Genomic DNA, 12075 nt, shown 5'->3' on the forward strand with positions numbered 1-12075 from the left:
GAGGTAGAGTGCTTGCCAGCATGCCTGAGACTCTGGGTTCAATCTCCATCCAGTGCCATACCCCAAAACTGCGATCTCATAAAGTTTAATGACTCCCAAGGCTCTAATTTTGAGTACACAGTTATTTTGTGTAGTTATATGTATGTGGTACACGTGTACATAAGGGTGCTTGTGCCCATGTGTTAGCATGTAGAGGCCAAAAGTCAGCATAGAATGTCTTTCCTCTTGTTCTCCATCTTAATTTTTCCCCATCTTAATTTTTCGAGGCAGAGACTCTCACTGATTTTGGAGCTTACTCATTAGCTATGTTAGCCAGCCAGTGAGCCCCTGGGAGTGTCCTGTGTCTGACAATACAGTTCTCCCACCACTCCCATCTTGAGTGTGTGCTTGGGACCTGAGCTCTGGTTCTCTTACTTGTAAAGCCAGCATTTCACCCACTGAAACCACACATACCATCTGTCTTAAAGTAATTCCTTCCAGTCTGTGACATTAATGATGCACATTCTATCTTGATGCTTGGTTTGTGTTTATTGTATTGTACTGTGTGTCTACTATAACTTAGGGGTAGGATTACTGAGAAATTAGTGAAATGGTAGGTATGCTCTAAGTGGATTAAGAAATTGATAGCCAACTTTATACTTGTTTTTTACTTCAGATTGGTCATTTTAAAAATTGTGAAATACAGCATATATATCAAACACCTGCAGTTTAAAAGATACGAAGATGTTTGGCAGTAGCTCCTCTTTTTTCCTTTTAATGTTAGTTTAGATTTTGGGAACCACGAAAAGGGGGGAAAAACAATCTTAGAGAACACCTAGAACTGATTTCATTCCTGTCAATCTAATGCTTTTAGCCTAGTTCTAGCTGCAGTGTGATTCATGTGCAGCATTCCCCATGGGGAATAAAAGTCACTTAGCAAACTAAAGAGAGGCATTGCTGAGGGTATGGTGCATTGGTGTATTTTTAGCCTACATGAGGGCCCTGCACTGTACCCAATACCAGGTAAAACACCATCTGAGTGAGTGTAGGGCTCTGCCAACATTGAATGCATTGTGACCAGCTCACAAGTTCCCCTGGTGCATGGTTCCATGTGTTTTCTGGGTCTTACCTTTTTAAGTAGCTAGATTCATTTTTTGTTGTTGTTTTGTTTTGATCACAAAAAATGTTTACCATTTTAAGATAACTTTCTGCTGGTCTCCAAAGTAAAGAAAAAAATCAGTGTTGGTATTGTGTTATAGTTTAAAATAATTTGTGTTTGGCTGAGCTTCCTGGCTTAGGCCTTTAATCTTAGCACTTAGAGGCAGTCAGACTTTGTGAGTTCAAGGCTAGCCTGGTCTACATAAATAAGTTCCAGGCCAGCCTGAGCTGCATAGAAAGGCTCTCTCTGGGACTGTGGGGAAGAAACTATTATAGCTCAATTCTGTGGATACAGTCCAGCCTGTTCCACTAGTTTCACCTTGTGGTGATAACTCCCCTCAAAAAGAGAGTTCTAGAGTCAGCTAAACTAAATTGTCACGGGGCTGGGATTAATGGGCCGAGTTCAAGTCCCACCTTGGCATTTGTATGTGTCTCTTGGGGGGGGGGTGGCTCTGGAATATGAATTAACTTCACTTGTTAATCCTGAACATGTTTCTGATGGTGAATGGCAGCAATGGTGGAGCAGCTCCAGCCTTTCTCAGCAGATGTCACTGTTACTGTATACGTGGGAGTACTTACCAAGGAAACAAGGACAGATGGCTAATAGAGTTCATGTCTGTCAGTTCTCTCACATACATTTAAATTTTTCAGATTTAAAGTGATTACAGTGGATAGAAACCAGGTACCTAGATGAAGAATCATTTAGTGTTAGGTGTCATCTTTCCTTTGCCATTGTATTTTTCTGGCAACTGGTAGTTGACTTTAGTCAATTTTTTTTTTATTGATAAACATTCTCATGCTCTTTTTAGAGAGTAATTTGACTTTAGGCATTCAAGGAAATCTTAGAAATGCTTTGCCTCATGAAATGAGATTTTTATTTCATTATTCAAATCCATTTTAAATACCGTTAAGTAAAATTAAATAGGCCTGATGTTCCCCCATGCTGCCTTACTAGACAAAAAAGTCTTACTAGTTGTAATAAAATATTTTAAGAGCACTTTTTTTATAATTAGGAACTTGTATAATAGAAAAGGAAATTTTTAAATGTGTGATTTTTTTGTATTGAGTTTAATATAAATTTTTAAAGGACAGTTTTGATTTGCCTAATTATTTCTGGCATGAATTGAATTTCCTTGAAAAATGTTTTGCAGGTCAATGAATCAAAAACAATTTTAAAGCTTTGCGATTTTGGATCGGCTTCGCATGTTGCAGATAATGACATAACGCCTTATCTTGTCAGTAGATTTTATCGTGCTCCGGAGATCAGTAAGTTTCTTAGAGTGTTGTTGTACCTGGGCCATCCTCTGTGGTGGCGGCAGCGTGTGTAATGTCTAAGCACTGTTTTCCATCGCACTTCAGCAGCTGCACCAGTTCATTCATGAGGAAGGGAACCGTAGCAAGTTCATCCTCCTCAGGTGGAATGAAGGTAGTTGTGGCAGGAGTCTTGATCATGTCGAGCAAGAGTAGCAAAACAGTTGTGGAAAACCCTCGACTTTAGAAGACTGCTCTTGATTGTTCAAGGTCTGATTATCACGTTTATGGATTGTGTGGGACCTTTGGTTTACTCTTCCTGTTGCCTGGGTTGAGGTGGACTAGCGCCTCCAGCAAAGGTGAACGGAGAGAGAGAAGGAAGGCAGCACCTGTGCTTGTCCCTCTAGTTTTCTCCTCTCGTTGTTAAACCTGTTGCCGTTTTTTGTTTTTCTTTTTTTCTTTTTTATTTTTTTTTTTCAGTATATCTCTTAAGAGTTAGTGGGAAAGAACATGAAACTAAACTGAGACATGGATGTGGCTATAGCTCAAGCTCAGGTAGTCCCCATTGCTGGAAATAAAAGTTAAGGAGTTGTCCATTCTTATTCTCATGAATAAACCTCCATTTTGTTTTCAGTTATAGGTAAAAGCTATGACTATGGTATCGATATGTGGTCTGTAGGTTGCACCTTATATGAACTCTATACTGGAAAAATCTTATTTCCTGGCAAAACTAATAACCATATGTTGAAGCTCGCCATGGACCTCAAAGGAAAGATGCCAAATAAGGTAGGATAAGTTCCTTCCTGTAGACTTAAAGACTCCTAACACTTTATCATCTAGACTGCAGCTTGTAAAATAAAGCTCTCAAAGGCATGGGTAGGTGGCTGTTGTGAGGCCTTAGCTCCTTTCTTGTTAGGGTTCCAGTTAATGATTCTAATCAGCCAAAAGCTATGAAATCATGAGAACTCCCTGGTCAGTAGCAGAAGAAGGGGGGCACCCTTGTTGTTGATGAGAAAGAATTGCAACCATGAGACAGTAAATGAAAGACAGAATGGAGAGCGGCACATGCGTTAGTTACCATGTGAGGGAGTGCACTGGTCAGAAGAGAAGGCAGCTAAGCATGGCAGACTTACTGGATAGCACTCTTGGTTCTGCGTACAAGGGCTTCTGGGCCCTAGCAAGAGAGTCTTAAATAATGTTTGCATGAATTATTGCATAGAATTGGTAGTGTGCCAGGCTGCTTTATAGTAATTTTAAAGCCCTTTCCCCACTGTTTTGTAGATGATTCGGAAAGGTGTATTCAAAGACCAACATTTTGACCAAAATCTGAACTTCATGTACATAGAGGTTGATAAAGTAACAGAGAGGGTAAGTCTGGCTTGAGTGTGCCACAGTGGTGGTTGCTATTTGTCTTTTTCAGTGTGGGGACTGAGGTGGGGTTTCACATATATTCGGTCAGTGCTCCTGCCACTGCACTAAGTCCCCATGCTGTATGCTTCATGTCCATGAATTGAGTTCTGTGTGCCATGTGCATTTGTGATTATTTTTAAAATGACAACAAAATATGCAATTTCTTTTTGCTATTAATTACTGAACAAAGCACATCAGGCCATGAAAGCAGTGAAGGGAGTGAAAATGTTTCTCTATGATCATAATAGTCCCTAGTTAGGCCCTTGCCACCTCACTTAGATCCCTTGATCTGACTTTCCATATTCTTCTATATTGCTATTGGAGGATGTTGTCTATATTTTGAGTTTTGCAGAGTCACAAGCCAAGTTCTCCATAAACTCTGCCTTATTTAGCATTTTTCTCCTCCCTGCAAAGCCACTCTTGTCTAAGAAACACACTGGTTCAGGCATACTTGGGCTTGGTGCCTTTGCTCACAGACTTCCATGAGCTGAATCATATCCTGAGTTACCTCCTCTCCTGAACACATTTATCCAGCATTGCTGAAATACACATTCCGTATCAGCCTTTCTAAAACCTACAGGATGAAGTAATAATTTGCTAATTTTTGATCTGTAATACCAAACCCTTGCTTTGTTAGAGCACTGGGTAACTTGTTCTGGTACTGGCCTGGTTCAGACTGTCTCTTGCCACTGAAGAATAAGACCAGAGAAAGCATAGTTCAGGCAGCAGATGCTCATTTGGCTAATTGGGGGTTTTTCTATTTAAGTTCCTTGCTTGTTGTTTGAAAAGCTGTGGAGGATAAAACTACATAAAAACCGTGATTGGTCATCATAAGTATTCTTGTTTATATATTAATATAGACAAACAAAGTTTGGTTTACATTTACATACATGTAACCTATTTAGAGCCATGCATTGTAAAAATTATTTTTAGGAGAAAGTTACTGTCATGAGCACCATTAACCCAACTAAGGACCTGTTGGCTGACTTGATTGGGTGCCAGCGACTTCCTGAAGATCAACGTAAAAAAGTGCACCAGCTAAAGGACTTGTTGGACCAGATCCTAATGTTGGACCCGGCTAAGCGAATTAGCATCAACCAGGCCCTGCAGCATGCATTCATCCAGGAAAAAATTTAAACGAGATGAAGAAACTCCAAGGGTTTGAGTAACTAAATACAAAGACTGAAGAAATTTCACAGCAGTTTATTATTAATGTATATAAACTTATAAATATTTCTGCAGCAAATTTGAGGAAGCATGATATATTTGAATTAACACCAAGGGTGATATTTCTTTTAGAAATGTTAGTTAAACTGTTTTGTGTCTTATGTGAAATTTCACTGTAGAAATGTTTTAATTGCCAAGACTGCACAAAATTAAAGTGCTAATGTATATGGTTGCAGTTCACATAAAAGACAAAAGCATCTGTTATGAGTAGCAGTGCTGGGTGGTTGATTTGTTTTTAGCAGACTTGGCTTCATTTTGGTCTTCAGATACAATGGCCAGCATAAATGCTGTTTATATTCACGTTTTCCTAGGTGTGTGTGTGCAGGCCACAGCAGCATGCCCTTGGTGTAGTCAGTGCCGAAGGGAGTCTGTTCCTTCTTGAGCCTGCCTGCAGGGATGTCTCCTCTTTTAAAGCAGGTTGTGTACAACATTCAGTACACTGAAGGTAAGCTAAACCATCAACATCACCAGTGTTTTAAGATGTTATTTTATTGGAATAATTGAAAATGAGGGATAGCTGTGTGGCAGAATTTCCTGCATGTGTGATAATTGATCTTGTTTTATTTTTCTGGCATCGCGACTGTGGCATAGTTACAGTTTCTGTTCTGTTCATCACATTTAAAATTTGAAGCATATGCGCTTGATGGATAGAGCGCCTTCAGTGTACTGTTTCTTATTAACTTTACTTTTTTTTAAAATCAACTTGCTATAGACTTTATATACATTTTGTTAAATATAGTTCTTAGTGACATAGAAACTGCATAGTTCTCATTTACTAATTAAAATGTTGAGGCCTACTTCTGAAAGTCCTCATATTTAAAAGATAGACAGCATAATGAGATTTTTAACTATTTGTATGTCATTTTGAAAGTGTACTGCTTTATGGTAAAAGTGTTTTTCATTTGTTCATTGTTTGCATTATTTGTGATCATGTTGTCTTTCAATACAGGCATAAACCTCCCACTCTTGAACAAAGCAGCTGCTTTTTAAAAGCGGTAATTGCTTCTTTACCTTTTATTTCTTTTGTAAATGAAGCTTTTTCTTTAAAAATGTGACTTTAAAGTGTTGTCTATTGCATAAACAGTTGACACTCACTTACTGTAAAGTGAACATTGTTCTCCTGCATGGGAAGTGGACCATGCAGAATTCTGTATGTTCTCAGTATGCATCACTAGATAATAAAGTCTTTTGTGAACAAGGCATTTGTAGCCATTTTTAAAAGATTTTGTCTTCAGTGCTGGTAAGTCAGGTAACCTGTAAATAGTTAAAAACAGTCTTTGTTTTTCTCCTGAAAGTATTACCTGCTAAAGATATAACTCAGCCTAGCCTGAGTTTTAATTTTTTTTTAATTATTAGGGTCTTAATTATTTCCCCCAGATAAAAAGTTTTGTCAGCTTTCAGTGTAGTGAGGTTATTCCTGTAGGTTATGGGGTATAACTCAGGATTTAACTAATGTTTCTGCTATTTTCTCACTTTTCCTTTTGATGGTGCGGAAAGAGAAAAAGGAAAACGGGGCACAGGCCATTCGACGCCTTCTCCAAGGGGTCTGATTTGCTGAGACACCAGCTTCACCTTCTTAACAAGGTTATTTCTGACAGCATGTGTAGATAAACATTTAGCAACAATTTAAAACAAAATCATGTAAATCAGCTTGGTTTTGTAACACAAAGGAATTTGTATTTTTAATATGGTATAAGAGAATTTTCAGAATCCTGTGTAATCTTTTCTGTTTGGGAGTGGGTAAACTTACTGCTTGTCTCCCTGAGGATTATGAGAACAATAAAATTTTGGGGTTTAAATAATATTTTTACATTGTAAATGGGATTTTTTTATTCACCCAGGCACCTAATTACAACAAGCATGCACATTTTGGTGCATTCAAGAATGGAGTATCAGAGTAGCAGCATCCTCCTGGTGGGTTATGCTCCATTTAAAGACATGAAATGAACTACACAGCCAGGAAGGTGATAGATGAGATAATAAACCACCTATGAACCTACACCCCGTCTCTTCATGGTTAGACTTACTAAAATAAGTACAAGGTGATTTTCATCTACGGGTAGTGAGGCCTTTAAACAAGGTGTCACAGGTGCAGCGCCCACCATAATGATCTGAGTAGCGAGTTTCCCACCGTGACTGACTTTATTTTGGTGCTGGTATGCTGCATAGTCAAGTATTTTGTAGTTGTTTTCACTCAGTAGTTAATGCTTTGGCTTCTGGTGGTTTTCATGGCTTCATTTTATAGTTAATAAGTTAATTTCCACTAGAAACCATTCATCTTATGCCTTCAAAGCTGTTGCCTACTCTTTAAAAAAAAAACAAAACAAACAACAACAAAAAAAAAAAACAAAGTTGCTTGTTACTTGTTCTTTGTGTTTTAGGTGCGGCTAAGTGGAAGATGACGGCAGCCAGAAGACATGAGCCAAGGCTTCTGTCCCATAAAAGACCTTTTCAGTTCGCATTTTTAGTTTCAGCGTTATAATTTGGGTGTCATTGCTGTGGTAGTTAGAGTAGTGGTGCTGTTGTGCTCGTCTGTAAAGTGTTTGTTTTTATCACATTTGCTGCAGCTACACCCTTCTAAAGTGAAAATCAGCTTAGTCATAGAAAAAGCCCACACTCATGGTCATCAGAGTCACTGAGAAAGCAATAGCTGCCAAGTCAGTGTACATTTGAAAGTAATCTGCAAGTTGGGTTTATTGACCACACCGGGCAAGTGGAGGCAGTAAGAGTTTGAGATCAAGGCCTACTCAGCCTATGTGAACCCTCTCCTTTTGTTTTTGTCTTCTTTTTACAATAATTCTTTAGCGTTAAACAGGCACCTAAATTGTATGAGTAGAAAAATTTTAATAAACTGTTTGACTCTCTTAATAGCTCTTCTTTCTCTTAGTCCTTCATGACCAGCTTTTTAGTGCCAGAGACAAGGGGGAGTGAACCATGGTACTGTACTATTACGTTTCCCAAAGGGACTCTGTAAACTGTGTTAGTGTGCTCCATTCTATGTGGTGGGTGACTTCTCTGAGGAAGTCTGGAGGTGTGTGAGACCTCTGTTAGGTTGGGGTCATTTGGCTAATGACCCTATTTATCAAACCTGTGTTTGTGTTTCTGAGTGGCTGAGCCGTTTCCACATAAAATTGTCATGAGCTTTAAACTTTCATACCTTATGGGAAAATGACAAGTGATTATCAGACTTGAGGTTAATAAAACTATTCTGTCTTTTAGAAAAATTTTAAAGCCAAGTTTTGTTCTTAAGAAATAAAGATACATGGGTATCCATGTAGTCATTATACACATGGGCAGTTAATCCAAAGATCTTCTGATGTTAAAACCATTATTCAGGGCAGTACGTTCACACACCTCGAAGAGTGCTCAGAAAACTCTTAAGCATAACTCTCAGACATTTGATTATCTGAGATTAGAGGAGGAAAGGACATTCAGGAAGCATCCGTTGTAGATGTTAGCCTCTTGGCAGACTTGGTTCTCGGGGACCATCAGAAATGAGGGAGTGTGGCGGTTCTGAACAGGAGCAGCTTATTGGTATAAACAGCAACCTCTCAGTATTTGTGTTTATACTGAAGTCCTGATTGAAAACCTTCTGGGTCTTTATTCCCGGTGGCTACTTTCTCAGCTATTTTGTTGAAGAATAATAATGTGATTTATATCTTACCATTGCAGTTACCATCTTTTTTCCTAATGAAACTAAATACTCAGGACAGTTTTGGAATAGAAAATACATATTTTATTGTGTGTAGCAGACTTAGTAAAATGTAGTTTTCTCATTTTAGCCCCAGGTTTGCATTTATCCTAGTCTACCTGCATAGGCACAAATAGACTGAAATGAAACAAAGGAATTACGTGTATTCAAATTTAGGTTAGACATTTAGGAAATGAATGTATTTATTTTGGCAATGAGATTATATAGTGAAATGTGATATGTAGTATGCTTCCTTTCTTATGATACTATTAGCAGTTGGACTCTATAAGAAAGTATTGTTCTGTGGCCATAGTATATGCAACATGAATTTATTCTCCTACATGAAATGTTCTTATACAAATGTTCACTGCAAATTCATTGTACTTTTTACATGTTGATGCTGTATACAAAGTTGACTATAAAATGTGTTCTGTTTTTCTTTTGTTGGTTACATTGAGATACCACTGTGGTATCCTTACTTTCTCCTGTATATAAGGTAAGGGACTGTTCTTCTGAAGAACCATTCCATTTAGTGATCAAGATACAGTAGCTGCTCTCAGAAAATGCTTGATGTGTATCCTAATTGTTCACCATACCATTTGAGTTGTAACTTGCATTGTAGCAGCAAATGATCCCCAACAACCTAATAGGAAGCTTAATAAAGTATGCCTCTTGCTACCATATTGTCTGTTGGTATTTTCTCTATAGACACCATTTATCACCTGATATTTCTGAGTTTATTTCACTAGTGGCAGATGTATTTTGAAAAGAACCTCTGCTCAAACATTCATTAAAGTCAAATGGGAGTCTGTCTAACAGACTCTGAGAAAAGGAGCCCAGGGAAATGGCTCAATCACTAAAGTGTTTGCCTTGGAAGCATGAGGACCTGGGTTCACATTCCCAGCAGTCACATAAAAGCTGGGCATTGTGGTTTGTGCCTATAACCCAGTGCTGAGAGGGCAGAAACAGGGTATTCTGGACTTGCTGGCCAGACTTTCTTACAGAATCAGATGCTGCCTCAGAAATAGAGTGACACAGGAAAACACCCAGCATCAGCCTTCACATGTGTGTGCACACATGAACCATACATACAAAGAGTGCCTTGAGAAGGCCTGAAGGGGAATGTCCGACTTAAAAACCTGGAGGCTTGGAAAATAGGATGATTTTACTCAAACATCAAAATGTTTTCAAAGCATTAGGTACAGAATTCCACAGTATTATATTCATGTTCCTTCTCTGATTTTTCTCTTGGCACATTGCAGTGTGAAAGGTAGGCCTATTGGATTTTTCTTAACCCCTCAATTTTACTCATTTAAGGAACTGTTGACAGCTTTAAAAACAACAGATATGAGTCTATAGCACAGAAAACAGGATTGGAAGTGCAGAAGAGTAAGTGTTGATCTTAGGCCATCTCCTCAGGCCCCAAATAACAACTCGCAGAGCCAAACAAATGCTGAAAGACTAGAAAGATAGATTTATGGAGATGAGGAAGGAAAAAGGAAAGGTGCTAAAGTAGGAAGGTGTAAGCCCCCTGAGGTGTAAGCGAGTACCCAGACTCTGCCCCCCAACTGCCAGGCCTCACCCCCCAGAATACTCTAACCTCAGTAACAGCCTGATCCAGCTCCTTCAGATGCAGGTAGCCAAGTGTGACTTGAAATCCTACCAATCCCTGAGTTCTCCCCACAATCAGGCCATGCTAGAAAGCTCTGCTCTCAAGAAACCCTATATAAAGCCTGCCTCCTGCTCTTTTCTGAGCTGCTTCTCTCCTGAGCTAAGGCAGCCACCCTCCTGTTTGTGTGGGGTTTCTTGTGTGGTGTGACTTTGTCATAATCTTGGCTCCTGTCAGGATACCTTTCCCTTCAGAGCTGTAGCACATTGATGCTGTGACCAGATAGACTCTCCTAGTGCCTGTGCATCCCCCTTGTGGTCCGAGCCACACTGGGACCCCATCTCTCATCTCCATTACAGCGGCGACAGACTCACCTTGTGGTCCGAGCCACACTGGGACCCCATCTCTCATCTCCATTACAGCGGCGACAGACTCACCTTGTGGTCCGAGCCACACTGGGACCCCATCTCTCATCTCCATTACAGCGGCGACAGACTCACCTTGTGGTCCGAGCCACACTGGGACCCCATCTCTCATCTCCATTACAGCGGCGACAGACTCACCCATCTCTTGGCACTCCATCCACCTAACTAGGTGATTTCCCCTTTGGTAGGCCTAAATACTTACCTGAGTCCGAGAAAGTGACCATTGAGGTCCAGCACCCTTGGGGTACTCTTGGAGGCAGAGGTACTTCAAACCAAGGTCTTAAAAGTGTATGCTGGCCTTTTTCACCTGACCCTGTCCCCGCACCTTTAGAGCTGCAATCCTATAGTTCTTTTAGGCCCAGTGGGCTATTGTGCCTCTTCTGCCCTTTTTCCTGCCTTCCCTTTGGAGCGGCCTGTAATCCTACAGCTCCTCTAGGCCCTTGTGGATTTTGTGACTCTGTTTCCCAACGCTTTCTCCATGGATGAGATCCTGTTCCTGAGATTGGTTTTCTTGTCACTTTCTGGCAAGCCTGCAGGTCTCATCAAAAGCCCTGGTACCAGGATCTCCTGGCTGCCAGGCTATTAACTCTGACCCCCATTGAATACGGTGATGACCCACTAAATGGCTTGGTCCTCATTGGTCCTCTCTGAGTCCTAGGGACACCTGCAACTACAGACTGCAGTGATAATTCTTCCTGCTTATCCTCCCCCCAGCCATGGGAATGGTGTCTTTCATACCCTCCCATTCTCCCTTGAGATGCCCTTACAAAACCTTCATCTTCTACACCTGGTACCTTACCCGAAGAAACCTAAACTTGTTCACTTTTGCAATCAAATATGCCCTCAGTATCCCTTAGATAACCAATCCAAATGATTGCCTAATAGTACTATAGATTCCAACATTATTCGGATTTTACAAATACTTCAAGCAATTGGGGAAACGCAAAGAGATTCCCCATTCCCCAAGTTCAAACTTTCTTTTTTCTCCACTCCAAGCCGTGTTTGTTTTAGTCCCCCCCCCAACACACACGCACACTACACACAGTTTAAACATTCTGTCTTATAACTTACCATTGATGGATCTCTAAGTTTGTTACAAAGACAAAGCCATGAGCCTGACAGATCAGGATGGGGAGAAAGCAAAGCGGTAGACCAGCTGCAGTACGCACACACCCAAAACACACTCCTCCTTGCTGGCTGCTGTGTCTTTTACCTCCCTCCTGCAGCATCCGCTGTCTATAGCTAGGGGTCAGAAATTTCCTACCTCTAGGCCTTCTTTTGGTTTCAGCTTATGGGATTCAGTTTTACAGGGATCAGGTGTCCTT

At 40.2% G+C, this 12075-nt stretch overlaps 1 protein-coding gene across 5 annotated transcripts in view; it reads left to right on the forward strand.

Annotated features, from left to right (window-relative positions):
• The window catches only part of Prpf4b (pre-mRNA processing factor 4B), a 32529-nt gene extending 23138 nt beyond the window's left edge, over positions 1 to 9391 (forward strand). Inside the window, exons 12-18 of one of the 5 annotated variants that reach the window (XR_001229082.1) lie at positions 2289 to 2403; positions 3023 to 3174; positions 3670 to 3756; positions 4732 to 5470; positions 5975 to 6020; positions 6523 to 6609; positions 7407 to 9391. Coding sequence is in view for 1 of the 5 variants with exons in the window: in XM_013349112.1 (XP_013204566.1) it covers positions 2289 to 2403; positions 3023 to 3174; positions 3670 to 3756; positions 4732 to 4935 (558 nt within the window). In the remaining 4 variants the exon portion in view is untranslated. Of the gene's footprint in view, positions 1 to 2288; positions 2404 to 3022; positions 3175 to 3669; positions 3757 to 4731 lie in introns of all 5 variants that reach the window. The other 4 variants (XR_003377548.1, XR_001229077.1, XR_003377549.1 and 1 more) reach the window with 4 other exon arrangements.
• Positions 9392 to 12075: the final 2684 nt, after the last annotated feature.

The sequence above is a fragment of the Microtus ochrogaster genome, chromosome 16 (genome assembly GCF_000317375.1).
Source record: "Microtus ochrogaster isolate Prairie Vole_2 chromosome 16, MicOch1.0, whole genome shotgun sequence".
Lineage (NCBI taxonomy): Eukaryota > Metazoa > Chordata > Mammalia > Rodentia > Cricetidae > Microtus > Microtus ochrogaster.